Genomic DNA, 27,378 nt, shown 5'->3' on the forward strand with positions numbered 1-27,378 from the left:
TATAATAAATATATATAAATATATATTTGTTAATGTTTATGTTTGTATTTATATTATTATTATTATTTTTTTTTTTTATTATGCATTAAACAATATATGCATATATATATATATATATATATATATATATATATATATATAATAGATAATTTAATTTTTTTTTTTTTTTTTTTTTTTTTTTTTTACAGAACTAATAATATTTTTCATTTGAAAAAATAAAAATGATAATAAAAATAAAAACATATTTACATATATACGCAAAATTAAAATATATAATTATATATAAGTGTGTCCAATGATCACATAAAATGACATTTCCTAAGACAATTTTTTTTTTTTTTTTTTTTCCTATACTCTTTTAAAAACTGTAATTGTCTTTTATTAATAGCTCCTTTCCTTCTATCTCTTATAAAAACTATGGCATCAATAGGATCCATTCCAAATTCTATTAAAACGATAGAAGCTAAAACAGGAGCTCTACCTAATCCAGCTACACAATGAACAGCTACTGCACAATTATTTTTTATAACATTATTTACAATATTTAACCAATTAGATATTATATCTTCTGTTGGGGCATCCCCATCAGGAAAAATAAGTTCATGTACATTAATCCCAGCATCTTTAATTTCCTCATCATTATATGTCCTTTCACATGTACGTACTAAATCTGTTACATTATAATTTTTCATTTCTTTTATATATAAAGGTAATAAATCATTTGTAGGTGCATCTAATATCAAAATTTTTATTTTTCCATGTTCTATTTTTGTTGGGTGGTTTAATACTGGATTTAAATAATCCATATGAAGATTAACATTCCCTAAATAATTATCCATGTTGAAATATTTTATATTTACATTATTTATTATTGTATCACTATTATAATCTCTCCCGTTAGAATAATAATGTATTGGACACAAGTTTTGCATTTCGTTATTCTCTGAACTCTTCATTTTTTCTTCAAATAAAAAAAATATATAAAAAAAAAACAAATACAAAAAAACTATAAAATTATAAATTAAAACCCTCCTAATTCGGTAACTTCTAATGATTAATTATATACTTGTAAATAAATCGATACATAAATGTAGGTACATGAATATATAAATTTATATATTTTTCCAGACGGCTATAATTATAAATATATATATATTGAACCAACTAGTATAATATATTTTGCTACACGTCCACATATATATATATATAAATATATATAATCTTATAATCTTCTTATCTTATCTTTTTATTAACTCAAATATCTCACTTTGTTATTTATATCTAACCAATGTATATTCTAATAAAATAACATTATCAAAAGCACAAAGATTTTATCCATACAAAAATAAAGAAATATATGTATATATATATATAAATATATATTAATATATAATTTATTAATTACAAAAAATATAATCGGTATTATTTTTACTCAATACTTTTTAAACAAATATGAAAATTACTTTCAAAAAATAAATATATATATATATTGATGATATACATATATAATTAATTATTATATTTATATATTATTCATAAAAAAAATATATATATATATATCATATATACAAAAAAGGATACAAATTTTTTACTATAATTTTATGTATATATAAGTATGTATGTATGTATGTATGTATGTATGCATATGCTATATTGTGACATATGAAAAAATATATATATATATAATATATATATACTATAATAAAAAAATAAATTCTATAAATTCTATATATTTATTATTAAAAGAAGAAAATAAAAAAAAAAAAAAAAAAAAGACTAGGTAAAATATTCACAACAAAAAGTTTATATGTATTATTTATATATGAAAATATATGTACACAACATATAAAATGAATAAATTCCTTTATGTATATATATAATAATAAAATTAATAAATGATAACATTTCAAAAATTATTATCACAACTTGTAAATAACTTGTACACTAACTATATATATAAATATTTTATAAGCTTAGAAAATATATGATAAATCATTTTTACATATAATTTTTTTATCCTACACATATATATATAAATGTATGCATATCTTCATATTCTTATGTATGTGTATAAATATATGTATATAAAATAATATAATAAAATAATGTATATGAGAAAAAAAAAAAAAATAATAACTATAATAATAATTCAAATGGATAAGATAATTCTATTTTGAATCATGAAAAATTATGTAGTAATAATATTTAAATATAAATATGCACATATAAAAAAAATAATATACATATATAATGAGATTTTTTAAAAATAAACATAAATGATAATGTGGGGAAAAAAAAATAAAAATAATATAGACACAGAGAAATACCTAGGTGAAATATATATAAATATATTATATACGTATTAATAAATAAATAAAAAAAAAAAAAAAAAAAAAAATTTCACGCATACCAAAAATTTATTCTATATATATCATAAATAAAAGATACTTATTTTTATATTTTCTATAATATGAAGGATGAATAAAATGTATATAATAATATGTATGTTATATGTATATATAAGATATGTAGCCTATTGTAATATTTTTATTTATATTATTAAATCAAAAAATTCATAACAATGATTGGTCATAAATAAAAAAAATATAAATAAAAGAAACAGAAACAAGAAAAATATAATATATTATAAGAAATAATAAAATGCGTGAAAAGTCTAGATGTATATAATTATATTATATTTTTTCTTTACATAAACATATATATATATATATAAAAATACTATCAATAATACTTATTGTTTAAAAAATTACCTATAATTCTTATCTTCATGGTGTTTCTGGGTATCCATTTATTTTTTTTTGTCTTATATTATACTTACTTTATTTGTTTTATTACATATGTTACATTGTCTTCACATTTACAATTTAAATAAATGATTTAATAATTTTTTTTTTTTTTTTTTTTTAAACAGAATTATATCTATACATAAATAAATACATTAAATATGTTTACATAACATTGTTTTATATAATAAATTTTATATTATTAATAAAATTATACTCCTCTTTGTTATTTTTTTTTTTTTTTTGTGTAGATGGACATATATAAAAATATAAATTTATAATTTATTTTTTATTTATTATATAACGATTTTTATTTTGTTATTTTATGTATAATAAGGATTATTTTGTCTATTAATATATACAACTACTTTTACTATATTTCATTAAATACATAAATAAATATATATATAATATTAAATATTACTACTGCTTTATATATTTACTTTATAAGAATTTTCATATAAAATACTTCTATAAGTGGGAATAAAAAAGAATAGGAGAATCACAATTTGTATTAAATATAAGGTTATTAACTTTTACTTTACAGTTTTGTTTATATATTTTTCTTATAAGGTCCTTAAAGATTTTCATAGATTTCACAAGGAATTAAATCTTCTGTTTTAATACTGATAATATGTCTTTTAATTTCGTCTGTAGGTTTAAACATATTTTATTAATATAATCACTAATATGATATAATATATAAAAAAAATAATATAATAATAATAATAAATAAATAAATAAATAACAATATAAAAAATATAATAACTGGGAAATTCCTTAATTTTAATTTTTATTCTCTTTTTAATACTATTATTTTTCACACTTTTTTCCTTTTATCATATACGTATGATAATATATATGGAAAAAATAAATAAATAAATAAAAAAAAAAAGACAATTTTATCTATGAATCAATTTTTTCTTTTTTTTTTTTTTTAATATATTTATGTATTATTTTGTTTTGTTTTATTTTGTTTTATTTTTTATTTTATTTTTTATTTTATTTTTTATTTTATTTTTTTTGTGTTTTTTATTTATATTTTCTTGTACTCCACTTTAATGTTTAAGATAGAATAATAAATGTTTCCTGTTTCAATTAGCTGGCAATTATTAAGTTATATCCATTTAATTTATTTAATAAATGATTTTAAGCAATACAAATATGTGTCTTCAGAAAATTTCAAGATAATCTTCTTATGCATATTAAAAAAAGAAGTGTGTTTCTTCATGTATATTTTTGATATTTGTTGCGTGAATATTTTTTGATTTTTTAATAGTAAAAAAAAAAAAGTATTATAAAAATGTTAATGTATATTTTATATATATAATTTTTTTTTCTTTTTTAATTATACATAAATATATTTATATAGTTTTTTTGTTTTCATTTCATTTATTTATTTTATTTTTTATTTTGCTATATATATAAAATGTACAATTTATATTTTATTACACATACGTTATACTACATATATAATATATAAATATTATATTTTATATTTAAAAATAATGTTAATTTTATATATAATTATAATTTTTTTTTAATACACATAATTTATATATAAATAATATATATAATTTGAATTCAAAATACTTTTTTTTAATAAAATTGTAAGAAATAAAAACTATAAATCATATAATAAATATAAATATATATATATATAATATAATATATTAACACTATAATATTTATACTAATAATATTTATGATATATACATGTATATTTAATATATATTTCATTAATTTCATTCAAATGTACTTATATTATAATTTTGTATGGAAATGAGAAAAAAAGAAAAACAAAAAGAAGAAATAGATATATTTTTATTTATATATAACATATATTAAAATATATATATATATATATATATATTATTATACTTCATATAAATATAAAATAATTATTATCATTAAAAAAGAAAAAAACGTACATGTAAATTTTTTGTTTTACAATTATTTATATTTTTATAAATAATAAAACAACTTAAAAAATCTGTTTCATTTCATTTCATTTCCTTTTTTTTTTTTTTTTTATTTTAAAAGAGAAATGGAAAAATAAAAAAAATAAAAAAATGACAAATAAAAATAATATTTACAAAGTATTATACAATTTTATAAAAACATTACAAAAATTTACAACATTTTTTGATTTTTTTGGGTTTTTTGTGTTTTTTTTCTTCATTTAATAAATTTTTTTTTTATTTTATTTAATATAATATATATATAATTTTTATTAATATACAAAAATATATAATATTATAAATTATTATATATAAACATTTATTTTTAAATAAATATTATATATATATATTAATATATTTTATTTCATTTGTTATATATATATATATATATATATACGTAATAATATATTATATATATTATAATATAATATAATAATTTTTTTTTATTTTATATATTATTTGCACTATTATATAATATATAATTTATTATTATAAATAAATATATTTATATATATATATAATATACATTAATAAAAAATATACATATATTATTATAATAATATATATAGTGCATATAAAACATAGTATTTGAATAAATGTATATATATGTAGTAATATATTTAGAACCATGAAATTTTTTGAAAGAATATTATAAGAAATAAAAAAAGGATATGACAAATTATAATAATATATATTAATATAATATATCAAGATAAAAAAAAAACATAATGTATGATAAATTATTTTTTTATTATTCACTTCATATAATTAATAATTTGGTTTTTATTTTTATATTCACTATAAAAATATATATTATATTTAATATATATAAATATATATTGTATATATAATATTTTTTTTTTCTTCATAAATGCTGCACTGGTTTAAGCATGAATAATCAAAAAAAAAAAAAAATATGACCTATTATTAATAAAAAGAAAAAAAAAGGATAAGTATTTTTTTATTACTTTTTATTAACATGTTTAAAAGAGAATATATTCTAAAAAGATAAAATAAATATGTTAACAATATAAACCTTTTTTTTTTTTTTTTTTTTTTTTCTACTTTTTTAATTTTATTTATTTATTATTATTTTTCATTTTTCGATATTTTTAGAAATACCAATTTATTATTTTTAATATCAAAAGAAAAATTATATTTCTATAATATAAAAATACTTAGTTAAAATATAATATATATATAATGATGAAAAAATAAATGAGAGAAAAATGAAACTTGCTAAATGGAACTTTTCGAATAAATATGACTTGCTTTTTTCTTTTTTTCATTTAAAAAAAAATAGAATATGCTCCTTAAATACCTTTTCTTTTTTATCAACAAAGATTAACAAGACATTGTTAACATCTGAAGAAGGTTTAACTAATTTATTTTTGGGTCATCCATTAAATTTAACAACGAAAGAATTAAATATGAATACTTATAAACCTTCAACCTTTTTTTTTAATAATTTCATGTTGTATGATTCTAAAGATGAACAGTCATCTATCTTAAGAAAACAGTCCATCCAGGTTAAATAAATAAAAATATAATAAAATAAAAAAATTAAAAAAGCATACTTTTCATACCGTTCCTATTTTTACCTTTAAATATATTATATTACTTGTTCTAATATACACATATATATATATATATATATATATATATATATGCATATACATATATTATATTTACCATACCTCAGGAATTACTTTTTAAGAATAAAAAAACCAAGTTAGCTCTAAGAAGAAAAAGAAAGAGGATGGGAGAACGTGTTAGTTTAAGATACAGATAAGACTAAGAGAAATGAGCTAAAATTATTTTATGCTTTTTTTCGTTTTTTCTTTTTTTGTGATATATAAGAAAATAAAATATATTTATTTATTTATATATATATATATATATTTTTTTTTATTTATCTTTTCATATTAGTTTCTGTATTTATATACAACATTATTAACCCTTTTAATTTATACATTTGAAATTTTATTTTATTTTTAAATGTTTTCCTTATAATTTGTTGAAAAACATCTATAAATTACTAGCTCTTAAAAGAGTAAATAATTAGGTTTATACATTTCTTTAAATTAATATTTTTTTATAAACAAATATTGTCTTATCAAATATTTTATTCTTTTTATTTTATGTACTTATTTTTATTTTTTCCCCTTACATTGGAGAACAAGTATAAAAGGGTATTATTTTAAATATGCTGTTAATAAAATATATAAGATATATTCTTTTTATTCGTATATGGAATAATAATAAAAAAAAAAAAAAATTGAGAACATTCTTTTTAAAATTATACAATGCAAAGTTTTTATATATAATAAGTCCTTTTTTTATATAATATTATAAATTATATTTTATTTCATTTGAATATCAGAGTAAATATAATTTTAATATATAAATTAATATTTTCCCTATTATATGAGAAAGAAAATTAAATTCTTTTATTCATTTAAAGTGTTAAATAATAAAATAAATATACAATAAAAAAATATATATGTATATACATATATATATTAATACAATATAAAAGAATATATAATATATATATGTTTATATATATAAATATTTTTATTTTTTAAAAAATTAACATGTCAACTTTGTCCGACGTTTTTTAACTGAATTATTATATTATATATATATATATATTTTTTTTTTGTACATTTCAATATATTTATTTTATATATTTCATTTTATATTATTTTTTTAAATAACTTATGAGTATACAGAAGTACATGTATTACACAATATTAACATTTTAAAAATAAAACAAATAAATATGCATTAACATATACATAATTATATGTACATATTTATTTTATATTAGAACAAGAAATAAAAAGCAAAAAAAAAAGATATATAAAAAATATAAGAATAATAAAAATATTATAAGTACATATATATATATATATATAATTGTTTTCATTTTTGTTTTTGTTTATGTAAAATGGTAAAAATACAGAAGAGCTCAGGTATGTTTTGGAAGAGGAATAGTGAGTCCTCAAATTTGTACAATTTTTTGAATGGCTTAATTTGTATAGGTGGTATATATTTTTTTTTTATAATTTTTGGTTATTATCAAGAGAAGTTACCTCAGTTAGGAAGAGGAAATGATAGGTTTTATTATAACATTTTTCTAATATGTGTATTATGTTTATCAAATAGTTTATGTAGTTTAAGTGCTATATTTTTTAAGAGTAGATTAAATAATGAAAATGTGATGAGTAGTTTAAAAAAAAATATAGATAAATATTTTATAAAGCAAATTATATTAATATCTATAACATATTCTATAGCTATGATAGCTACAAATTATTCTTTAAGGCATGTTAATTTCCCTACACAAGTACTTGTAAAATCTGGAAAAATGATACCAATTGTAGTAGGAGGTTATTTTTTTTTTGGAAAGAAATATCCATATTATGATTATATTTCAGTATTTTTAATTACATCATCATTAGTTCTTTTCAATTTATTAAGAACAAAAAGTTCTAAGGAAGTTCATCAGACTACCTTTGGAATTCTACTTTTATGTATATCATTATTATGTGACGGACTTACTGGACCTAGACAAGATAAATTATTAAGTAAATATAATGTTGATTCTGTTAATCTTATGTTTTATGTTAATATATTTGCATTTATTTTTAATTTATTAGCTTCATTAATTATTGAAGGAAGTAAACCATATATTTTCTTAGAAAAATATACAAGCTCATATTATTATATCTTAGCTTTCTCTGTAAGTGGAACTCTTGGACAGTTTTTCGTTTTTTACTCACTCAGGGTATATGGTAGTTTATATACTAGTCTCTTCACAACACTTAGAAAAGCTCTAAGTACAGTTGTTTCGGTTTACCTATTTGGACATGTACTTAAACCGTTACAATGGGTATGTATAGGAGTCATTTTTTCAACTCTCATTGTACAGAGTTATCTTAAGAAACAATCCAAGAAGGTTCAAAGTAAAAATAAGTGAGCATTCAAAGAAAACAAAAAAAAAAAAATAAACTACACGTATATAATATATATATATATATATTTTTTATAATTGCATATTTCACTTTTGAATACCTTTTAAAGGATGTTTAAAAAGGTTTTTTAAACATCTAAACATATTCATAAAATGCTTATATATTACATATATGTATGTATATATTTTTTTAATTTTACTCGTAACATGCATATTTTTAATGTTTACATATTTTTATTAAAATTGGGAAAGAAACAAGGAATGATCATCCCTATGTATAATCTGTTTCATTTTAATACACTAACTTTTATTTTTGTTATTTTTTTTTAAATTATAAAATTTATGAATTTGTCTTGAAAAGATAAAACATACAAAAAAGGAAAAAAATTGTAAAAAAATATACAATAAAAATAAATATGTAAAAATAAAAAGCATTATTATAAATATCTCAGTGTGGATGTATGAGCATTTGTTGTTAATATATATATATATATATATATATGTAGAAAAAAAAAAAAATTATTAAGTGGTACTTCAAATAATAGTATGAAATTATCCTTAAACTTTAAATAAAAATATATATATATATATATATATATATATTATATACATAACATAAAAGTAAAATGTAGAATAAATATTACATATATATATTAATATAATTATATTTATTCTTGTATTACTATTTGAACGAATAAAAAAAAAAAAAAAAAAAAAAAAAAAAAAAAAAATTAAAATATATACATACATATATTTTCATTTACATATAGACTTACAGTATAATAAACACGTATCTTATATACAATAAATTTAGAAGTTTAACAAAAGTATACATTTTAATTAAAACCTCTTTCTAATAAACGTGTTACAGCTGAATTTACATCTCCACCAGTTTCTTGTAATGCTTGAATATTTGCAGCATTATCAAGAAATCCCATTTCTTGTAAACTTGACAATTGGGATGCGTATCTTTCTTCAGGTGGACGGTTATCTGTTACATTTGTAGTATTAAAATCTAGATTCATATTAGCATTTGGAAAATTGAAATTTCCTAAATTTCTATTAGATCTCATAACTTGTTGAAATGCTTGTAATAATTCTGGTGATTGGAGAAATGAATTCAAGTTATTACCTGGATTAGCATTATTATTATTGTTATTATTATTATCGGTCGTATTATTAGTATTTGATAAATTATTTAAGTTATTTAAATTATTTAGTATATCTTCCATTCGAAATCCACCTCCTGGTCTGTTACTATTGTTATTATTATTATTGTTCATGTTAAGAGCATTTTCTATTTGTAACCCAGCCTGTAATATTTCTGGCCTCATAAATTCTCTTAATAAATTAGGGTTTTCTAAAACTGGTTGCATAAGTGGACTTTGGGAAAATGTATTTCTTAATATCGGATTATTAGATACTAAATTTGTTAACATTTCAGGGTTGTTACTTAATTCATTTAAAACGGATCTAGCAAGTGGGTTATTCAACAAGGAGCTGATTGTATCGCGATTAAAATCTCCAGCTCCATTGGCATTTAACATGTTTGCAAAATTTCCTAGGTTAAAATTATCTGCGCCTCCCAAACCAGAGTTAAAATTTCCCATATCTGAAGGTAAAAGTGGAATGAAGAAATATAAATAAATAAATAAATATATATATATATATATATATATATGTATATATTTTTATAATAGAGGGGATCATGTATCATGTACAAATAAAACCACAACGTTGGAAACATTCATCATAACATATATATATATATATACATATATATATATATATATATATATACATACATATATATATATTTTTTTATTTATGTTTGTGTGTACGAACCTCCAGCTCCGCTTTGCATTAACATTTGTACTAATGGATTGTCTCCCATTTCATTGTTATTTTCATTAGATGGTCCGCTTTGATCATTATTGGTGACATTTTCATTCTTGTTGCTTTCTTTTTCTTCTTGTGCTACTAAAAAATAAAATCAATAAATAATTAATTAAATAAATAAATATATATATATATATATATATATATATATATATATATAGACCACGTGAATATTATTTATATACATATATATATTATATATATTCATTTATTCATTTTGTTATTACCATCTTTCGTTGCCATAGCACTTCTAACTAAATGCATAGTATTTCCATCAGCTACACCATATACTGTCAAAGATTCTTTATCCTTCAATATTTTGCCTATAATAAAAAACACAAAAACAAAATATATATATATTATATATATATATATATACAATTTCCCCTTTTTTATGTTAATGCTTTTTATAAACTCCTTTTATTATACACTAATTACAAACCTTTAAAAATTATCCTTTGTGCTTCAACAGGTATATCTACATGTTCAGCGCAGATTTTTTTTAAATCCAATACTGTAATATCTGGTTCAATGGCTACAGTAAATTCTTTACCCCCCGTAACTTTGAAAGATACATTTATTGCCATCTTGATATTTAATTATATATATATATATATTATAATTTTTTTTCAAAATAAAAAAAAAAGATTAAAATGAAATATTTATATATAAATTTTTCTTTGCTTTGCTTCTTTTTTTATTTATTTATTTTTTTTTTTTTTATTGTATAAAAAATATATGTTGTATACGTATATATAATTATATATAATTATTAAAAAAATATATATATTATATATATAATAGAATGGATATGTATATATTTTATAATAACGTAATTAATTTAAAAATCTCTACCTTAATATATTAACAAAATATTTTAATTGCAATTTTTTTCATTTATAGTAATATATTAAGCTCATAAAATAAAATCTGTTCGAAAAAAACTAATTCTTTTTCATTTTATATATTTAAAAAAAAAAAAAAAAAAAAAAAAAAAAAAAAAAAAAAAAAAAAAAAAACTAAGTTGAATGAAATGAAATTATACTTTTTTTTATAATATATAATATAATAATAAATATACATATTATTTGTATAGTATATCTTAACCTTTTTAGGGGATTATTATATTTATTATGTATTACATATATATATTATATATATATATATATTATAAATATATATATAATTTTATAATATATAAATATTATAATATTAACGAACAATTTTTTTAATATTTTTCCCATTATATAAATATATAATATTATTATATATTTTAACGTTATAATTTTATAAGAAATATTTATTTAATATAATATATTATTAATTACCTTATGATATAATAATTTTTTCAATTTTTTTTTTTTTTTATATGTTATGTGCACGTATATTATGAAATTATTATAAATGAATGGTATATAAAAAAAAATATTGTATATATATATATAATATATATATATATATTATATAAAATAAAAAGAGTGTATTAAAATTTACGGTTTATTAATACATTTATATTTAAAGGGTACATATTTTAAGTAGTATAACACTGTGTTTTATATATTAAAATTATTGGTAAAATACCGTAGTATTTATTATATAAATATATAATTATATTTTTATATTTATTATAATATTATTATTGTTAAAAAAAATTCACATAATATATATATATATATATATATATATTTATAGGGTTGTATATACCTGCGTTTTTTAAATAAATAAGAAAAGAAATGATATGAATAAATAAAATGGAGAAATGAAATCTTTAAATGTGCCCTAAGTATAATTCCCCAATATTTAATTGCTTTAAAATTTAGTGGGGAAAAAAAAAAGGAAAAAATATATATATGTAATATATGCTAATTTATAATTTGAAGTCTTATGAAATATAAATAGAAAAATATTATGGAAAAAAGAAAAACAATGTTCTAGTTGGTTACATATTATTATATATATATATATATATATATATATATATATTTTCATTTTTTGTATATGTGTGTAAATAGTTCTGAGGTATTTAACAATAAAGAAAAAAAATAAAAATAAAATAATGTGATTTTTCAATTAGGATATTTGAGCTTTTATCTTTTCCTTTATTTTTATCTTTTTTTTTTTTTTTTTTGTATACCACGTATAAGCTCCTAATATTCTCTCTCTCTCATTGTATATATATATTATAAAAGAATCTACACAATGTTGTATTTTTAAAAAATATGAGAAGAATATTGTTTTTATTAAAAAATGTAAACAAAATCGAGAAAAGATATTTCACAGATAAGTCCAATATATATTATCATAATGAATCTCCAAAGAAGGAAATTATTGTATTGCACCCTATATTAAAAAGAAGTAAAAATAATTCTAACAAATTATTTCAAGAGATAATTTATGATGCACAAGAGGCTTTAGGTTTAGCAAAATCAGCCAACTTCAAAATAGCCAAAGGAATATCTATGCCTTTAGGAGGCTGGTATTTAAAAAATGAGAAAAAAGAAAAAGAGAAAGATCAGAAAAATGACAAAATTGATGAAACTCAAGTACCAAACAAGGAATTATCACAAAATAATGAACAACATCATGTTTTTGAAAAAAGCGAAAAAGAAATTCTCAAAAAAATGTCTTGTACTAATGACAAATCATCAAGTAAATATATTAATTATGAAGAAATTGAACGTAAAATAGCCGAGTCTATTTTAATTAAAGTTAATAATATAGACAATAAATTTTATTTTAGTAAAGGTAAATTAAATGAATTGTCGAAATATTATTTGAAAAACCCAACCCCATGTATTTTTATTAACACCTTATTGTCACCTGAACAATTTCGTAACTTGGAGTTTTTATTTAACAGCTTGTTAAAAAGTTATCAAGATGAACTTATATTAAATAACAAAAGAGAATGTGACAACACTGATATGTATGCAAGAATGTCGGACGTTAATTTTGATAATTGTGATAACGAAGACATAATAATTGATAATAGTTCATATTGTTTAGATGCGTATAATAATTTTTTAGATAAGGAGGATGAGCAATGTGATGATGTGAACATCGAACAAAATATGAATGTATTAAAAGAAGATATAGCAGATACATCATACGAACAGATAACCGATAGATCAGACGAACAGATAAGTGATAGATTAGACGAACAGATAAGTGATAGATCAGACGAACAGATAAGTGATAGATCAGACGAACAGATAAATGATATGCCGTATGAACAAATAAGTGACACACAAGAATGTTCAAAAAATATACCAATGTACGTAGAACTATTCGACAGGTATAGTATCATTTTATATATTTTAAAAAGCAGAGCAAAAAACAATTTAAGCAAATTACAACTCGAATTAGCTAGAGCAAATTTTGTTTTAAATACTTATTCAGAAGATAGCAAGTCAAGAATGAAATACATAAAGTATATAGAAAATAATGTATTAGGAGGTTCATCCATTGATTATGAAGAGAAATATACCAAGTTGAATTTTTTTAGTGTAGGTAAACAGAATAAAAAGTCCAATGCGAATTTTTCAGGATATACGAGTAATTATATAAAGAGTAATGAAACTTATAAGGAATATGAGAAAAGAATTATAAATAATTTATATAGTAAATTAAAAAAGGAATTAATAAAATGTAAAAACAATATGATTTTACAAAATAATTCTAGAAAACATAAAGCATTAATAGCTATTGTAGGATATACTAATGTTGGAAAAACAAAATTAATTAATTATTTAACAAAATCAAATTTAAAAGCTAGAAATTTATTATTCCAAACATTAGATAATGCTTATAAGAATTTAAATATATCTACATGTTATTCTACTATTTTTGTAGATTCCATAGGTTTTATACAAAATATACCATATTCATTATATGAATCGTTTAAAATATCTTTAGAAGCTATAAAAACAGCTGATGTTATTATACATGTTATTGATGTTAGTCATCCATATAAAGATAATCATAAAAAGTGTGTTCTTGAAACTTTAAATAAAATAGGTATATCTGATGAATTCATAAAAAATAATGTAATAGAAGTATGGAATAAAATTGACAAATTAACAGATAACGAATTATATAATTTATGTAAGAATAAACCAAAAAATGCCTTACCAATTTCAGCAAAATATGGAACCAACTGTAATTATCTTATTCAAATTATTGAACATTTAATTAATCAAATTAAAGATGTTCATATTTTAAACTTACAATTTCCAACCAGTGAAGCAAAAGACAGAATTGATTTTCTTATCAAAAATTATAAAGTAGTTCCTCATTCTATATCTTATTCAGACGATGGAAACACAACCTTTATAAAATTGGTTGAGAATAAATCTAATTTAAAGAAGTACTACGAAAAATTTGAAAATAATGAAACAAGCAAGAGTGGTAATTGATTGAATGGAATTTTTAATGATTTTTATAAAATATATATATATGTATATATATATATATATATATATTTATAATACAATCTTAAAGTTGATATAATATAAAATTGTTGGGGTAAAGAAATGTATATTAACACCCAATAATTTTTTTTTTTTTTTTTTCTTTTATATGGATACTATATATAATATGAATCGTTTGTTATTTATATTTCATTGAAGATATAAAAAATATATATTTTTTTATATATATTATATTTTGAAAATATAAGTTTTTTTTTTTTTTTTTTTTTTGTATACATAATTCTTTAAAATATATGTATTATCATATATATAATAATATATACTGTTGTATTTGGTATATTTATATGTCATCAAATTAATTATTGACTTAAGGCATATTATTAATATAATAAATATATATATATATAATATATTAATTATATTATGTTTTATTATTTTAATTTTTTTTATCTATATATAAATATATATTTATATATATATATATTTTTTAAATTCTAATTTTTAAATGCATAATGGGTTTTTTTTTTAAAGTACCCACTTTTATTTATTTTAATTATGTAAATTTTTTAATTAATCTAGAGAAGAATATAACGTTATCAAGATAAACAAAAAAAAATAAATGTATATATAATATAATATTGACTTAAATACATTAAACAACTTAAAATATAGGAACTTATTTGTAATATTTAAAAACTTATAAATATGTTAAGTCCATGCCGCTTTATATTTAATAATTTTTTTTTCTTAAAAAAATTATTATTTATATATATTATATGACCATTCTATGTATTTCTTATTGTAATTATTTATTCTTTATGTAGAAAAAAATTTCTTTAACCTCTTTATATATATTTAAAAAAATAAAATAAATAAATAAAAATAATTATTATGAACATCGAAGATGATGAGAACGAAGAGAAAAAAGAAACTTGCTTATCATACATTAAGAAAATAAATATGTCAGAAATAATAAATGATGAAGCAATAGGTAAGCGAGCTGAATATTTATGGAATTTAGCATTATCTACAGTGTATATAAATGTAAAATTATCTATGAAGTATATTGCCTTAATAAAAAAAATAACAAAAAATAATTTATTATTTGATAATATATGTTGTCATTATTGTAATTTAATATATATTCCATTTTATAATTGTAAGATCACACATAGTCCGAATCAAGGGAAAGTAACTTATACGTGTTTACTTTGTAAACGTAAAAAAAAAATAAATTTACAACATTTAAGCAAACATAAAAACATTTATCCTCTTAAACATAGTGACAAGCAAAAACCATCCATCAGTAATTTGTCAAACGTTAATTTCTTCTTAATTAATGAAATTGATAATTATGAAATAAAAAAGAATAATGTTCCTTTTAATAAGGATGACACAAGTAATACTGGAAACCAATTGAGGGAAAAAGATGAAAATAAAAATGAAGATATTGTTAAAAATATTGATTGTGCAGAAATGCAAAAGGAGGAACATATTATTGACAAGGATAATATTATTAACCAATACAATATTATAAACCAAGACAATATTATAAACCAAGAAAATATTATTAACCAAGACAATATTATAAACCAAGAAAATATTATTAACCAAGAAAATATTATTAACCAAGAAAATATTATTAACCAAGACAATATGTACCAAAACCTATCCTATTTATTTAGAATCGATTATGGAATAAATAAAGATGATACTCAAAAATGTAATAAAATTTCTGATCAATCCGTTGTGAATGAAAGTGAAAAATGTAAAACTGCCCATATTGAGAATATAAAAAATGATGATAAAATGAATATGAACAGTGAAGGTAAACATGTGAAAAATGAAAGAAAACGAAAATCTCAAAATAACAATATAGTACAAAATAAAAATCAGGGTTTTCCAAATTTGAATACGAATGATGGCTTTTTAAATTTTAATAAATCAAAAAAAAAAAAAAAAGGAAAAAATATATTAGATATACTATAAAAGGAGATATAATAACAATAAATATAATACATATAAATGTTTTTGTGAAATGTATAAATTTTATTTTATCCTTTTTTTTTTTTTTTTTTTTTTCATATTTTAATTTATATTATAAATAATTTAATTGTTTTTTTTTTTGGTCTTTTTTTTGAAAAATACAATGATTTTTTGATAAATACACATAGTAATTTTGATGCTTTTTTTTTTTCTTTTTTTATTTGGACCTTATATATATTCTACATTTATATATTTTATTATTACATCTTATTTTTTTTATTTTTTGTTATTTTTATTATTTTTTTTGTTTATATTCTGAGTATAGATCATAATAACATAATTACCATTTAAAAAAGAAAAAAATAAATAAAATTAATAAATGTTACATATATAAAAAAAAAAATATGATAATATATAATTGTAACGTATTATTCTTTCCAGTATTAAAAAAAAAAAAAAAATTCAATTACTATATATATAATATTCCAAAAAGGTAGATACATATAATATTATATATATATATATATATAATAACATAATACATAGATGTAGTATCGTTTTGTAAAAAAAATATATTCATTATTTTTAATTTTGTAAAAAATTGCTTCATCTTGAATTATAAAGATATTTTATGTTTATATATAATAATACATTATTAAAAAATTTGATTATTAAGAGGATATATAACGAACAAAATAATTTTTTGAAAAACTAAATATTATATAATATATAATAAAATAAAATAAAAAAATAAATATCTACAAATATATATATATATATATATATATATATATATATATATATAATATCTATTATTAAATTTTCATATGCATTTTACAATATGGCACAAGAAATGTCAAATTTAGCAAAGAAGTACAATGTTACATGGCAACAAACCATGTTGCGTATATATGACCCTAAAGAAACTGTTGAATTCTATGAAAAACATTTCGGTATGATAAATATTCATACGTATCATTTTAATGAGTATAACTTTTCTCTTTATTTCTTGATCACTCCTCCATATGATGAAGAAGAAAGAAAGAAATTACCCCAACCAAACACCAAAGAATCTGAAAAATATTTATGGAATCTGAATACTGTTTGTTTGGAACTTACATATAATCATAATAGTCAAGAAAAATTAAGTAATGGAAATAATGAAAATGATAGAGGATTTGGACATATTGCATTTAATTGTAATGATGTTATTGAACTGTGTGATAATTTATATAAAAAAAATGTAAAGTTTCACAAATTACCACATGAAACCAAAATGAAAACTATTGGTTTTGCTTTAGATCCTAATAATTATTGGATTGAAATTGTAAAAAGATCGAATAACGTTAAATGGAAAAATTATAAAAATATTACAAACTTTTCTCAAACAATGATTAGGGTTAAGAACCCTGAAAAAAGTTTATATTTTTATATAAATATTTTAGGTATGAAATTGATACATGTAAAACATTGCAGCGATTTCTCTTTATATTTCTTAAAATCCAATTATGTAAGTGCAGAAAATAATAAGGAAATGATAGAAAACCAATCAAATAAGAATAAAAATGAAAAATATGATTTTAATTCTTTGAAAAATTCATATCAAACAGATGAAGATTATGAAAATTTTAAGCAATCATGGGAACCCGTTCTAGAATTAACACACAATCATGGTACAGAACAAGATGAACATTTTTCATATCATAATGGAAATACAGAGCCAAGAGGTTTTGGACATATAGGATTTTTAGTAAATGATTTAGAGAATTATTGTAAAGAATTAGAAACATTAAATGTTACTTTTAAAAAAAAAGTAACTGAAGGATTAATGAAAAATATTGCATTTATATATGATCCTGATAATTATGTCGTAGAGCTTATACAACGGGACACTTCATTTATTGCAAAATAAAAAAAAATAAAAAAAATAAAAAAATAATTTAAATGATATAAATACGTTCTGTTAATATATATATTTAAACAATTTTATATATTAACATATGTTTCATTTTATAATTTTTTATATCGATTAGTTATAATTAACTGTTTTTTTTTTTTTTTTTTTTTTTTATTGTTGTAATTACAAAAGTTTAAAAAAAAAAAAATTATAAATATATATATATATATATATATATATAAATATATATATAAATATATATATAATATATATATGTATTATTTTATTTTTTTCATTTAATAACAAAAAAAAAAAAAAAAATCAAAATTTTATAAACATATAAGCTATAATTAATACAAAAAGACAAATGGTTTAAACATTATTAATATATATATATATTATAAAATGAATAATATATGAACATATATTCACATATATATACATTTAACAATTATTAAAAATTTGAAAATTTTCCCATATAGATTTTTTTCTTTATATAAAAAAAAAAAAAAAATTACATATACACAAACGTAAATATATATATATATATATATATATATATATATATACATACATATATATTATTTATTTTGAGTGTACGTTATATTTGCAACAATTATTCGATGTTAAATTTATCTTTTAAAGACTTTCCAGTAATTGATAAACAAGAAGGTGTGTGGAAGACATTAGAAGGAGCAGTATTATTTTTTTTCATATAAGAAGTTATTCCAATACTATAAAAGCTGAAATAATTTTTATATAAGAAAAAATAAAAGAAGAAAAAGATAGAAAAAGTTGAAAAGAAATAGGCAACAAATATTTCATTTGTTGTATGAAAGAATTTAGAAGTAAAATAACTAGTATATAGAAAAAAGGATATAAGAATATAATAATAATACAAAATGAATTTTAAAAAGAAGAAACAGAAATTTCTGTTATATTTAAAATGAAAATGATCTGAACTGGATTCTTGATGTTTGATTGTATATTCAATAGCTTTGATTTCAAGGGAAATAATAAATAGTAATGTACAGAATAAAATGACATGATCTGAATAATCAAAAATATGTATATATTCTTCTTTAAAATTATGAAATTTATAAATTACATATTGAATTATAGAGGGTATAAAATATAAGATAAATAAACGATAGATTATTATTATAAGATAAATAAAAAATCTTCTAAAATGTACTAGCGTTATTGGGAATGGAGAGAATACTACATGAACAAATCCAATAAAAATAATAAAATATAAAAAAATTCCCTTATAATAATTTCTTAATAAATTACTAATCAATTTGCTGTATACATAACAAGGTGTATCATAAAAATCATCCATAAAAAAATAAAAAGGTATTTTTATTAAATTCCTTATATATTTTTTTATACATTTATTTAATCCTTTTAATACTTGTACTGTTCTAATATTTGTTTGTATTCTGTTTATAAATTTATGAAAATGATTAGTATTATTTTTTATGTCTTGTATATTATTATATAATGTATAATATTTAAAATAATTTATATTATGAAAATTATTATAATGATTTTGTTCAGATGAATTACTATCCATATTTAATAATGTATTATTATCTTTCTGATTCTTTTTAAGATAATTAATTAAATTTGGTTTATTACATATCTTAAAATATAATGTATTTAAAAGTTCATGAAATATATCGTCATTTAAATAAGTATTGATATGATTTATTAATAAAGTAATATCTTTTTTATTATTTTCTATTAAAATATCATCCATAATATTTTTGTCTATATTTATGAATGTTGTTGTATTAGATGTATTATGACTTATAATTGTTTGAATATAATTAAAATCATGATAATAACAAATATTATTAATATACATATAAAATATATGTTCCATATTTACATAATAATTTTTATAAGATGTATTTTTATTTAATAAAAAGTTATAATATAAATATTTATAAACTTCAATATCCTGATTATTTTTATAATTATCTATTATATAATTTTTCATATTATTTTGTATAGTTGTTTTATTTTCTTTTTTAAAAAATGCATTTTTAATTTCATTTAAACAAAAATGAAGAAATTTATGTACATATGTTTTCCATTTTAATAATACTTCTTTTATATCATTATTATACAGTTTTTGTTTTTTATTTAGACATATAAACATTTTTATTTCTTTATTATTTTCTTCTTTCATTTCATTATTCTCAATTTTATAATGTTTGCCTCTTGTAAAATAATATTTGAAATTTATATTTGGAATCTTATCATGAGTATGTACTAAGTTGTCTGTATTCTTATATACAATATTTCTTTTCTTTCTTGCTTCATTTATATTATTATTATTATTATGTTTATTATCCTTTGGTCCTTTCTTAATATAAAAAGAATTATAACATGGTACGCTCTTAATATTATTTAAAAATTCATATAAATGTTTTTCTCTAACTTGGAAAAGTTTAAAAGAAAAATTAAAAGATCCAATAAGTAATACTAAAAAATATATCAAAAATAAAAATATCTGAAATAAAAAAATACTCTTATAGCTAATTTGTATTTTATCTTTGCTCATTTCATTTTCTTTTTTCTCATTCTCTTCTTCATTTTCTTTCTCTCCATCTACACATGATGACTTATCACCCATTACTTTATTGTTATCATCTTTATTTAAAATCCTGTTTACTAAATTTTTATGAATAAGATTTTCATTCATATTTATAATATTTCCTTTTTCATAACTTTTATTAGAGAAAAAAACAAAACGAAAATAATATAAAATAAAATGCAAAAGTTTGTATTATAATATATATGTGTTACGTATTTTTTTTTTTTTTTTTTTTTATATTATATTATTTTAATTTTTTTTTTTTTTTTTTTTTTTTTTTTTGTCCTTAATATCATACTTTATTATATGAAGTAAAAATTACTTCATTTTATCTGTTTTTATATGCATTTTAAATTTATAATAAAATAAAAAATATATAATATATATATTATGAAGGATATAAAATTTAATAAATACACAATAATATAAATATAAATTTAAATTTATATAAAATATTATTTATTTATTTATTTTTTTATTTATTCATTTTGGTAATGATAATATTATTATGAATAATACGTGAAATAAAAAAATTAATATATATATAATAATAATATTATATGTATGCAAATATATATATATATATTATAAATATATTTACATATTTATTGATATTTTAATAAAAAATATTAATTTAAAAAATAAATTAATAATATTATAATTCATTAATAAATTTATAATAATTTAATAATATGTTAATATATTAATAATTGATAATGTATTAATAAGATTTATATATATACATGTATATATCTAATATATGTATTTATATATATATATAATATATATATATATAATTATGCGTTGAATATATGTCCATCTAAATTTTCTTTAAAAAATCCAAAAAAAAAAAAAAAAATTCTTTTTCATAACAAATTTAAAATAATTTAGAATATTATTTTCATGTGTATACTAAAATATTTTAATGTTATACAGAAAAATGGTATTCTCATATAAAAAAAAAAAAAAAAATATATTATATATACTTATAACAATATATTTAAGTATATTTAATAATACGCATGTACAAATTGTAATTAGCATACTTTTTTTTTCTTCCTTTTTTTTTTTTTTTTTGTAAATAATGCTTCAATAAATAAATAATATCAAAAAAAAAAATTATAATATTAGTATATATAATCAATAAATTACTTATTTTTATGATAATATTCTTTCATTTTTGTGATTGAGACATGCACAAGAGTAAAGAAAAATATATGTTATTATTTTAATCTTTTATAATATATAAATATATAAGATATATATTTTTTATTTATTCAAGCGGAATACATAAAAAAATAAAAAAAAAAATATAAATAATATATTATATAAATATATATATTTTTTGGGTATAATTTATTAAGGGAAACATATTATTTAGTGAAAAGTGAAAAATTGTTTAGACTTAATGTCAGGATAAAAATCTATAAAAGTCCATAAGCAAAGGAAAAGAATCATAAATGAACATTTCATTTAAATATGTAAAAAAATGTTATTTTATTTTTTTATTTTTTTTTTTGGAAAAGATGTTATAGGTATATAATAATTTGTTTTTTTGGAATTTGTAAATGCAATGAACACTAATAAAAAATATTATTTAAAAAAAAAATAATAAAAAAGACAAATATGAGGAATACATTTATATAAAAATGATGTGATATATATATATATATATATATATATATATATATATATATATATATATTATATAATTTAAAAATTATATATTTCTTCCCTCATTAGTTGCTTCTATTTCTGTATAGGTAAAAATTATCCTCACATATTGTAGAAACTCTTTTGATGTATATTTAACTTGGCAGGTATAATTAAATCAGCATGAAATGATTGAATTTCCTTTAAGAAAATATATCTAAGTTGTGTTTCTGATAGAACCATCCAATCATCAAAGGGAAGTATTATTTTTTCGGTTGAGAATTTTTCTAGATTTTCTTTTCTTACATCCTTAAGATAAGGGTGTGATAAAGCCTTATCAATAGTTATTCTTTTTTGAGCATTAAATCGTAACATGGATTGTAATAAATCTATACCATCTTTAGATATAGATGAATATTTTTTACTTAAATCAATACCATCTCTTGTAGGAAATAATTTAATATATTTAATAACTTCTTGTTTTGTTATACTTTTTAAATCTTCTTCTGGTGGTGTACCGATTACATTAAATATTATATTTAATTGATCTCTGTTACTTTTTTCATGAACCTTTTTTGAATTATGATCAGGTGATAAAGGAAAACAAGAAGATCCAGGAAATAATGGAAATCTATTAGTTGGATTATTTATATGACTTTTCATCATATTTAATAATTCAGCAAATATACAACCAGTAGACCATATATCTATAGAATTTGTATAATTCTCTTGTAATAATATAAGCTCTGGTGCCCTATACCATCTAGTAACTACATGACTAGTTAACTGTTTTTTTAAATTTTTATTATGTGGACCTGGTTCTTCATTTTCTTCTTTTTCTTCTAAATCATTAACAATATGAATATCTTTATCTGAATTAATTGTTCTAGCTAAACCAAAGTCACATATCTTCACTGAACAATCTTGATTTAATAAACAATTAGCTGGTTTTAAATCTCTATGTATTATACCTGATTCGTGAATAAATTTCTCGCCCAGTAATAAATTATATAATATAGTTTTTACATGTTCTTCTGTTAAAAATATTGGTGTTTTAAATAATTTCTTTAAATCAGAATCTGCAATTTCTAGTACTATATATAACTCATCAAATTTTAATAAATCTTCAGGAATAATTAAATCATGTAATCTTATAATATAATCACTCTTCAATCTATTCAATATTGTTATTTCTCTTAATATTCTTTTACAATCTATTAAATCTTCAAACATTCTATTAACCTTTTTTATCGCCACATTTTTATTTGAATTTTTATCATAAGCTAAATATACATATCCATACGATCCTCTACCAATCAAATGTTTTATTTCGTAATTATCTGGTACCTTTACATTTTTAATAATAGCTTCTTTTATATTTATTTTCTCTTCTTTAGTTTTATTATTTTTCTTTTCAACAATATTACAATTTTTTGAATAATTATCCTTTTTATGACCTTCTTTAAATTTTTTAACATTTTTATTTTCACTAGCATCTTCTTCTTCATCCCTTTCATTATCATCCCTACTACTAGACTCCTTTATCGAAGTAATTTTTTTTTTAATATTTTTTTCGCTCCCAACTTTTGAATATCCCTTTATCTCCTTTGTATTGTAGTCCTCTAAATCAGCATTTTCATAGTCTTTTTTTTTTTTTAACATGATAAAAATAGGAAATTACTTATTTTTTTAAAGATTATTTTTAGAGGTTAAAAATTGGTGACGTTCACAAAAGGTTAGAAAAAAAAAAAAATAATAAATAAATAAAATAAATAAATATATATATATATATATATTTATATTTATAAATTTCCTTAATTTCCTTTATTTTTTATGTGGGAGCGATTAAAAATGACATGATATTATTTTATTAAATATGTGACAAATATATGATTTTTATATCACATTGTCATTTTAATTAATTAAATCTATATATATGTATATATGACACATTAACAAAATATTTATATATGAAAGATTATATATAATATTTATTTAAAAGGAAAAAAAAAAAAAAAAAAAAGAAAAAAAATATTAATATATAATGAGTTGAATATTTTTATATAATGCTGATAATTTTTTTTATAAGACAAGATGTTACCATTATAAAAACTTTAACAAATAAAAAGAAAAATATAGAAAAATAGGAATGGTCAATATGGGATATATATATATGTATATATATAAAGCTAATAAAATATGTATATTATGTGTATATGGAGACAGTCGATATTTCACTTATTTATTTTATAATTATGTTGAGAAAGACTATAAGTTGAAATAAAAAATTGGCCATAAATGAAATTACTAAAAGCAGAAAGAATATATTTATAATTAAGGTGATTAGAAAAATAACTGATAGGGAAATAAAATGGGATTTCGTAGTATATCTTGTTAAAATATAATAATATATACTTTATATATCATATAAATTATCTATATTATAAACTAATTGTATTTTCTTTTCTTTTATTTATTTATTTGTGTGATGAAATATCATTACATACACAATAGTTTGTATTTTATTTTTTTACAAATAAATAAAAATTTATTATATTTTATAAATGGTAGGATATAATTTAAATGCGTAATTAGAGAATATAAAAACGTAGAAAAGAAGTATCCATTAGGTTAGTATAATATATATATATATATATATATATATATATATATATGTATATTCTACACACTTATTATATAATACATATATAATAAAACATTATTTTTATAACAATGGAAAGTAACCCTAAGAATAATGTAAAGACTTCTGAAGACAATGAAGCTGAAAAAAATAACAAAGAAGAAAATAAAATAGATATGGAAGGATTTCAATTCTTTGCAAATATTTGTGAAGAAAAATTAAAAGTGTTATTAGAAAACTTTTTTTCTAATAAAAAATATGATAAACTACAATATGTTGAAGAAAAAATTGTTACGTCGTCACCTGAAATTCATGATGCAGATAATGATTCATCTAATGAAAATGATACAAATTCATGTGTTCAGAATAAGGTTATTAGAAGTAATTACGATAAAATCGTATTAAAGCTGGTTGATGACGTAGAGCAATTTATGAAACCTTATGTCAATGATAGATACAAAATTATTGTACAAGGTATAATAGGAGAAAACAAAAAGCAAGGGGTAATAGAAATAACAGAATAATTTTATGAATGAATAAAAAGCAAACATATATATATATATATTTTATTTTATTTATTTTCCTTTTAGATACATATTGCATCAAAGTCCCTTTGGAACGTTGAAACAGATAATTATGTATCGGCAAAATATGTAAATGATTATATATTTGTCACAGTTATGGTCTTCCTATTATATAACGAATAAATAAAGAAGAAAACATATTTTTTTTAAATATCATTTTACAAATTTTGTTCTGACATATATATACATATAAGTATGTATATGTAAGTTATTTATATTATATTTTTCCTTTTTTTATTTATTTCAATTTGTTATTTTTTCTTTTTTTTCTCTCCTCTATTTTTAATCATTTTCCTTATTTAATCTTTTTGTTCCAATTTTTTATTAAATAATAATTAAAACCAAAACAACATTATATAATATATATATATATATATATATATATATATTTATTTATTTATATAATAATACCCTATATTTCAAAAAAGTTGTAAAAACCCTAAAAAAATTATATATATAACTAAATATTTATTTTTTATAAGTGTACAAAAATAAATGGAAACAAAATCAAATATATATATATATTTATAAAGGATTTAATTTTGCCATGATACAATTAATATTTTATATTTATATATATATTTTTAATTTATTAAAAATATATATTTATTTAACTTGATTTTTTCTTATAACAAATTTTTGAAATATTTTAAAAATGTTTACAACATTTACAAATAAAAGAATAATTCATTATAAATATGAACCAACACAAAAGGAAGGAAAAAAAAAAAAAAAAAATAAATAAGTTACAAAAAGGGAACACATGCGCTCTTTATTTATTTTTGTTCTTTTTTTTTTTTTTTTTTTTTTTTTTTTTTTTTTTTTTTTAATAAAATTTTTTTTTATTTTTAAAAAAAAAAAAATTTCTAAATTTTTTTTTTTTTTTTCTTCAATTTATTATAAAATATATAATTATTAAATTTTTTGAATTAAAATTGTTTA

General features: G+C 17.8%; 10 protein-coding genes across 10 annotated transcripts; 6 read left to right on the top strand and 4 right to left on the bottom strand.

Annotated features, from left to right (window-relative positions):
- Positions 1 to 299: 299 nt before the first annotated feature.
- Positions 300 to 956, bottom strand: PGSY75_1113100 (protein tyrosine phosphatase; the record flags this gene model as incomplete). Its single annotated transcript, XM_018786251.1, has 1 exon — positions 300 to 956. One exon carries the CDS (start codon positions 954 to 956, stop codon positions 300 to 302), a length of 657 nt encoding a protein of 218 aa, XP_018641046.1.
- A 5,038-nt stretch (positions 957 to 5,994) lies between these two features.
- Positions 5,995 to 6,557, top strand: PGSY75_1113200 (hypothetical protein; the record flags this gene model as incomplete). Its single annotated transcript, XM_018786252.1, has 2 exons — positions 5,995 to 6,294; positions 6,468 to 6,557. The coding sequence occupies 2 exons, from the start codon at positions 5,995 to 5,997 to the stop codon at positions 6,555 to 6,557; spliced, it is 390 nt and encodes a 129-aa protein (XP_018641047.1).
- Positions 6,558 to 7,718: 1,161 nt separating this feature from the next.
- Positions 7,719 to 8,750, top strand: PGSY75_1113300 (putative UDP-galactose transporter; the record flags this gene model as incomplete). The annotated part of the gene is made up of 1 exon (XM_018786253.1): positions 7,719 to 8,750. One exon carries the CDS (start codon positions 7,719 to 7,721, stop codon positions 8,748 to 8,750), a length of 1,032 nt encoding a protein of 343 aa, XP_018641048.1.
- An 830-nt stretch (positions 8,751 to 9,580) lies between these two features.
- PGSY75_1113400 (putative ubiquitin domain-containing protein DSK2) lies at positions 9,581 to 11,230 on the bottom strand (the record flags this gene model as incomplete). Its single annotated transcript, XM_018786254.1, has 4 exons — positions 9,581 to 10,356; positions 10,590 to 10,724; positions 10,871 to 10,966; positions 11,086 to 11,230. The coding sequence occupies 4 exons, from the start codon at positions 11,228 to 11,230 to the stop codon at positions 9,581 to 9,583; spliced, it is 1,152 nt and encodes a 383-aa protein (XP_018641049.1).
- A 1,632-nt stretch (positions 11,231 to 12,862) lies between these two features.
- On the top strand, positions 12,863 to 15,055 carry PGSY75_1113500 (putative GTP-binding protein; the record flags this gene model as incomplete). Its single annotated transcript, XM_018786255.1, has 1 exon — positions 12,863 to 15,055. The coding sequence occupies one exon, from the start codon at positions 12,863 to 12,865 to the stop codon at positions 15,053 to 15,055; it is 2,193 nt and encodes a 730-aa protein (XP_018641050.1).
- A 906-nt stretch (positions 15,056 to 15,961) lies between these two features.
- Positions 15,962 to 17,059, top strand: PGSY75_1113600 (putative Rpr2, RNAse P; the record flags this gene model as incomplete). Its single annotated transcript, XM_018786256.1, has 1 exon — positions 15,962 to 17,059. The coding sequence occupies one exon, from the start codon at positions 15,962 to 15,964 to the stop codon at positions 17,057 to 17,059; it is 1,098 nt and encodes a 365-aa protein (XP_018641051.1).
- Positions 17,060 to 17,897: 838 nt separating this feature from the next.
- Positions 17,898 to 18,968, top strand: PGSY75_1113700 (glyoxalase I; the record flags this gene model as incomplete). The annotated part of the gene is made up of 1 exon (XM_018786257.1): positions 17,898 to 18,968. The coding sequence occupies one exon, from the start codon at positions 17,898 to 17,900 to the stop codon at positions 18,966 to 18,968; it is 1,071 nt and encodes a 356-aa protein (XP_018641052.1).
- A 601-nt stretch (positions 18,969 to 19,569) lies between these two features.
- PGSY75_1113800 (putative membrane protein) lies at positions 19,570 to 21,666 on the bottom strand (the record flags this gene model as incomplete). Its single annotated transcript, XM_018786258.1, has 1 exon — positions 19,570 to 21,666. One exon carries the CDS (start codon positions 21,664 to 21,666, stop codon positions 19,570 to 19,572), a length of 2,097 nt encoding a protein of 698 aa, XP_018641053.1.
- A 1,668-nt stretch (positions 21,667 to 23,334) lies between these two features.
- PGSY75_1113900 (mitogen-activated protein kinase 2) lies at positions 23,335 to 24,873 on the bottom strand (the record flags this gene model as incomplete). Its single annotated transcript, XM_018786259.1, has 1 exon — positions 23,335 to 24,873. One exon carries the CDS (start codon positions 24,871 to 24,873, stop codon positions 23,335 to 23,337), a length of 1,539 nt encoding a protein of 512 aa, XP_018641054.1.
- A 1,071-nt stretch (positions 24,874 to 25,944) lies between these two features.
- PGSY75_1114000 (putative dynein light chain type 2) lies at positions 25,945 to 26,559 on the top strand (the record flags this gene model as incomplete). The annotated part of the gene is made up of 2 exons (XM_018786260.1): positions 25,945 to 26,355; positions 26,443 to 26,559. 2 exons carry the CDS (start codon positions 25,945 to 25,947, stop codon positions 26,557 to 26,559), a joined length of 528 nt encoding a protein of 175 aa, XP_018641055.1.
- Positions 26,560 to 27,378: the final 819 nt, after the last annotated feature.

Source organism: Plasmodium gaboni, chromosome 11 (assembly GCF_001602025.1).
Source record: "Plasmodium gaboni strain SY75 chromosome 11, whole genome shotgun sequence".
NCBI lineage: Eukaryota > Apicomplexa > Aconoidasida > Haemosporida > Plasmodiidae > Plasmodium > Plasmodium gaboni.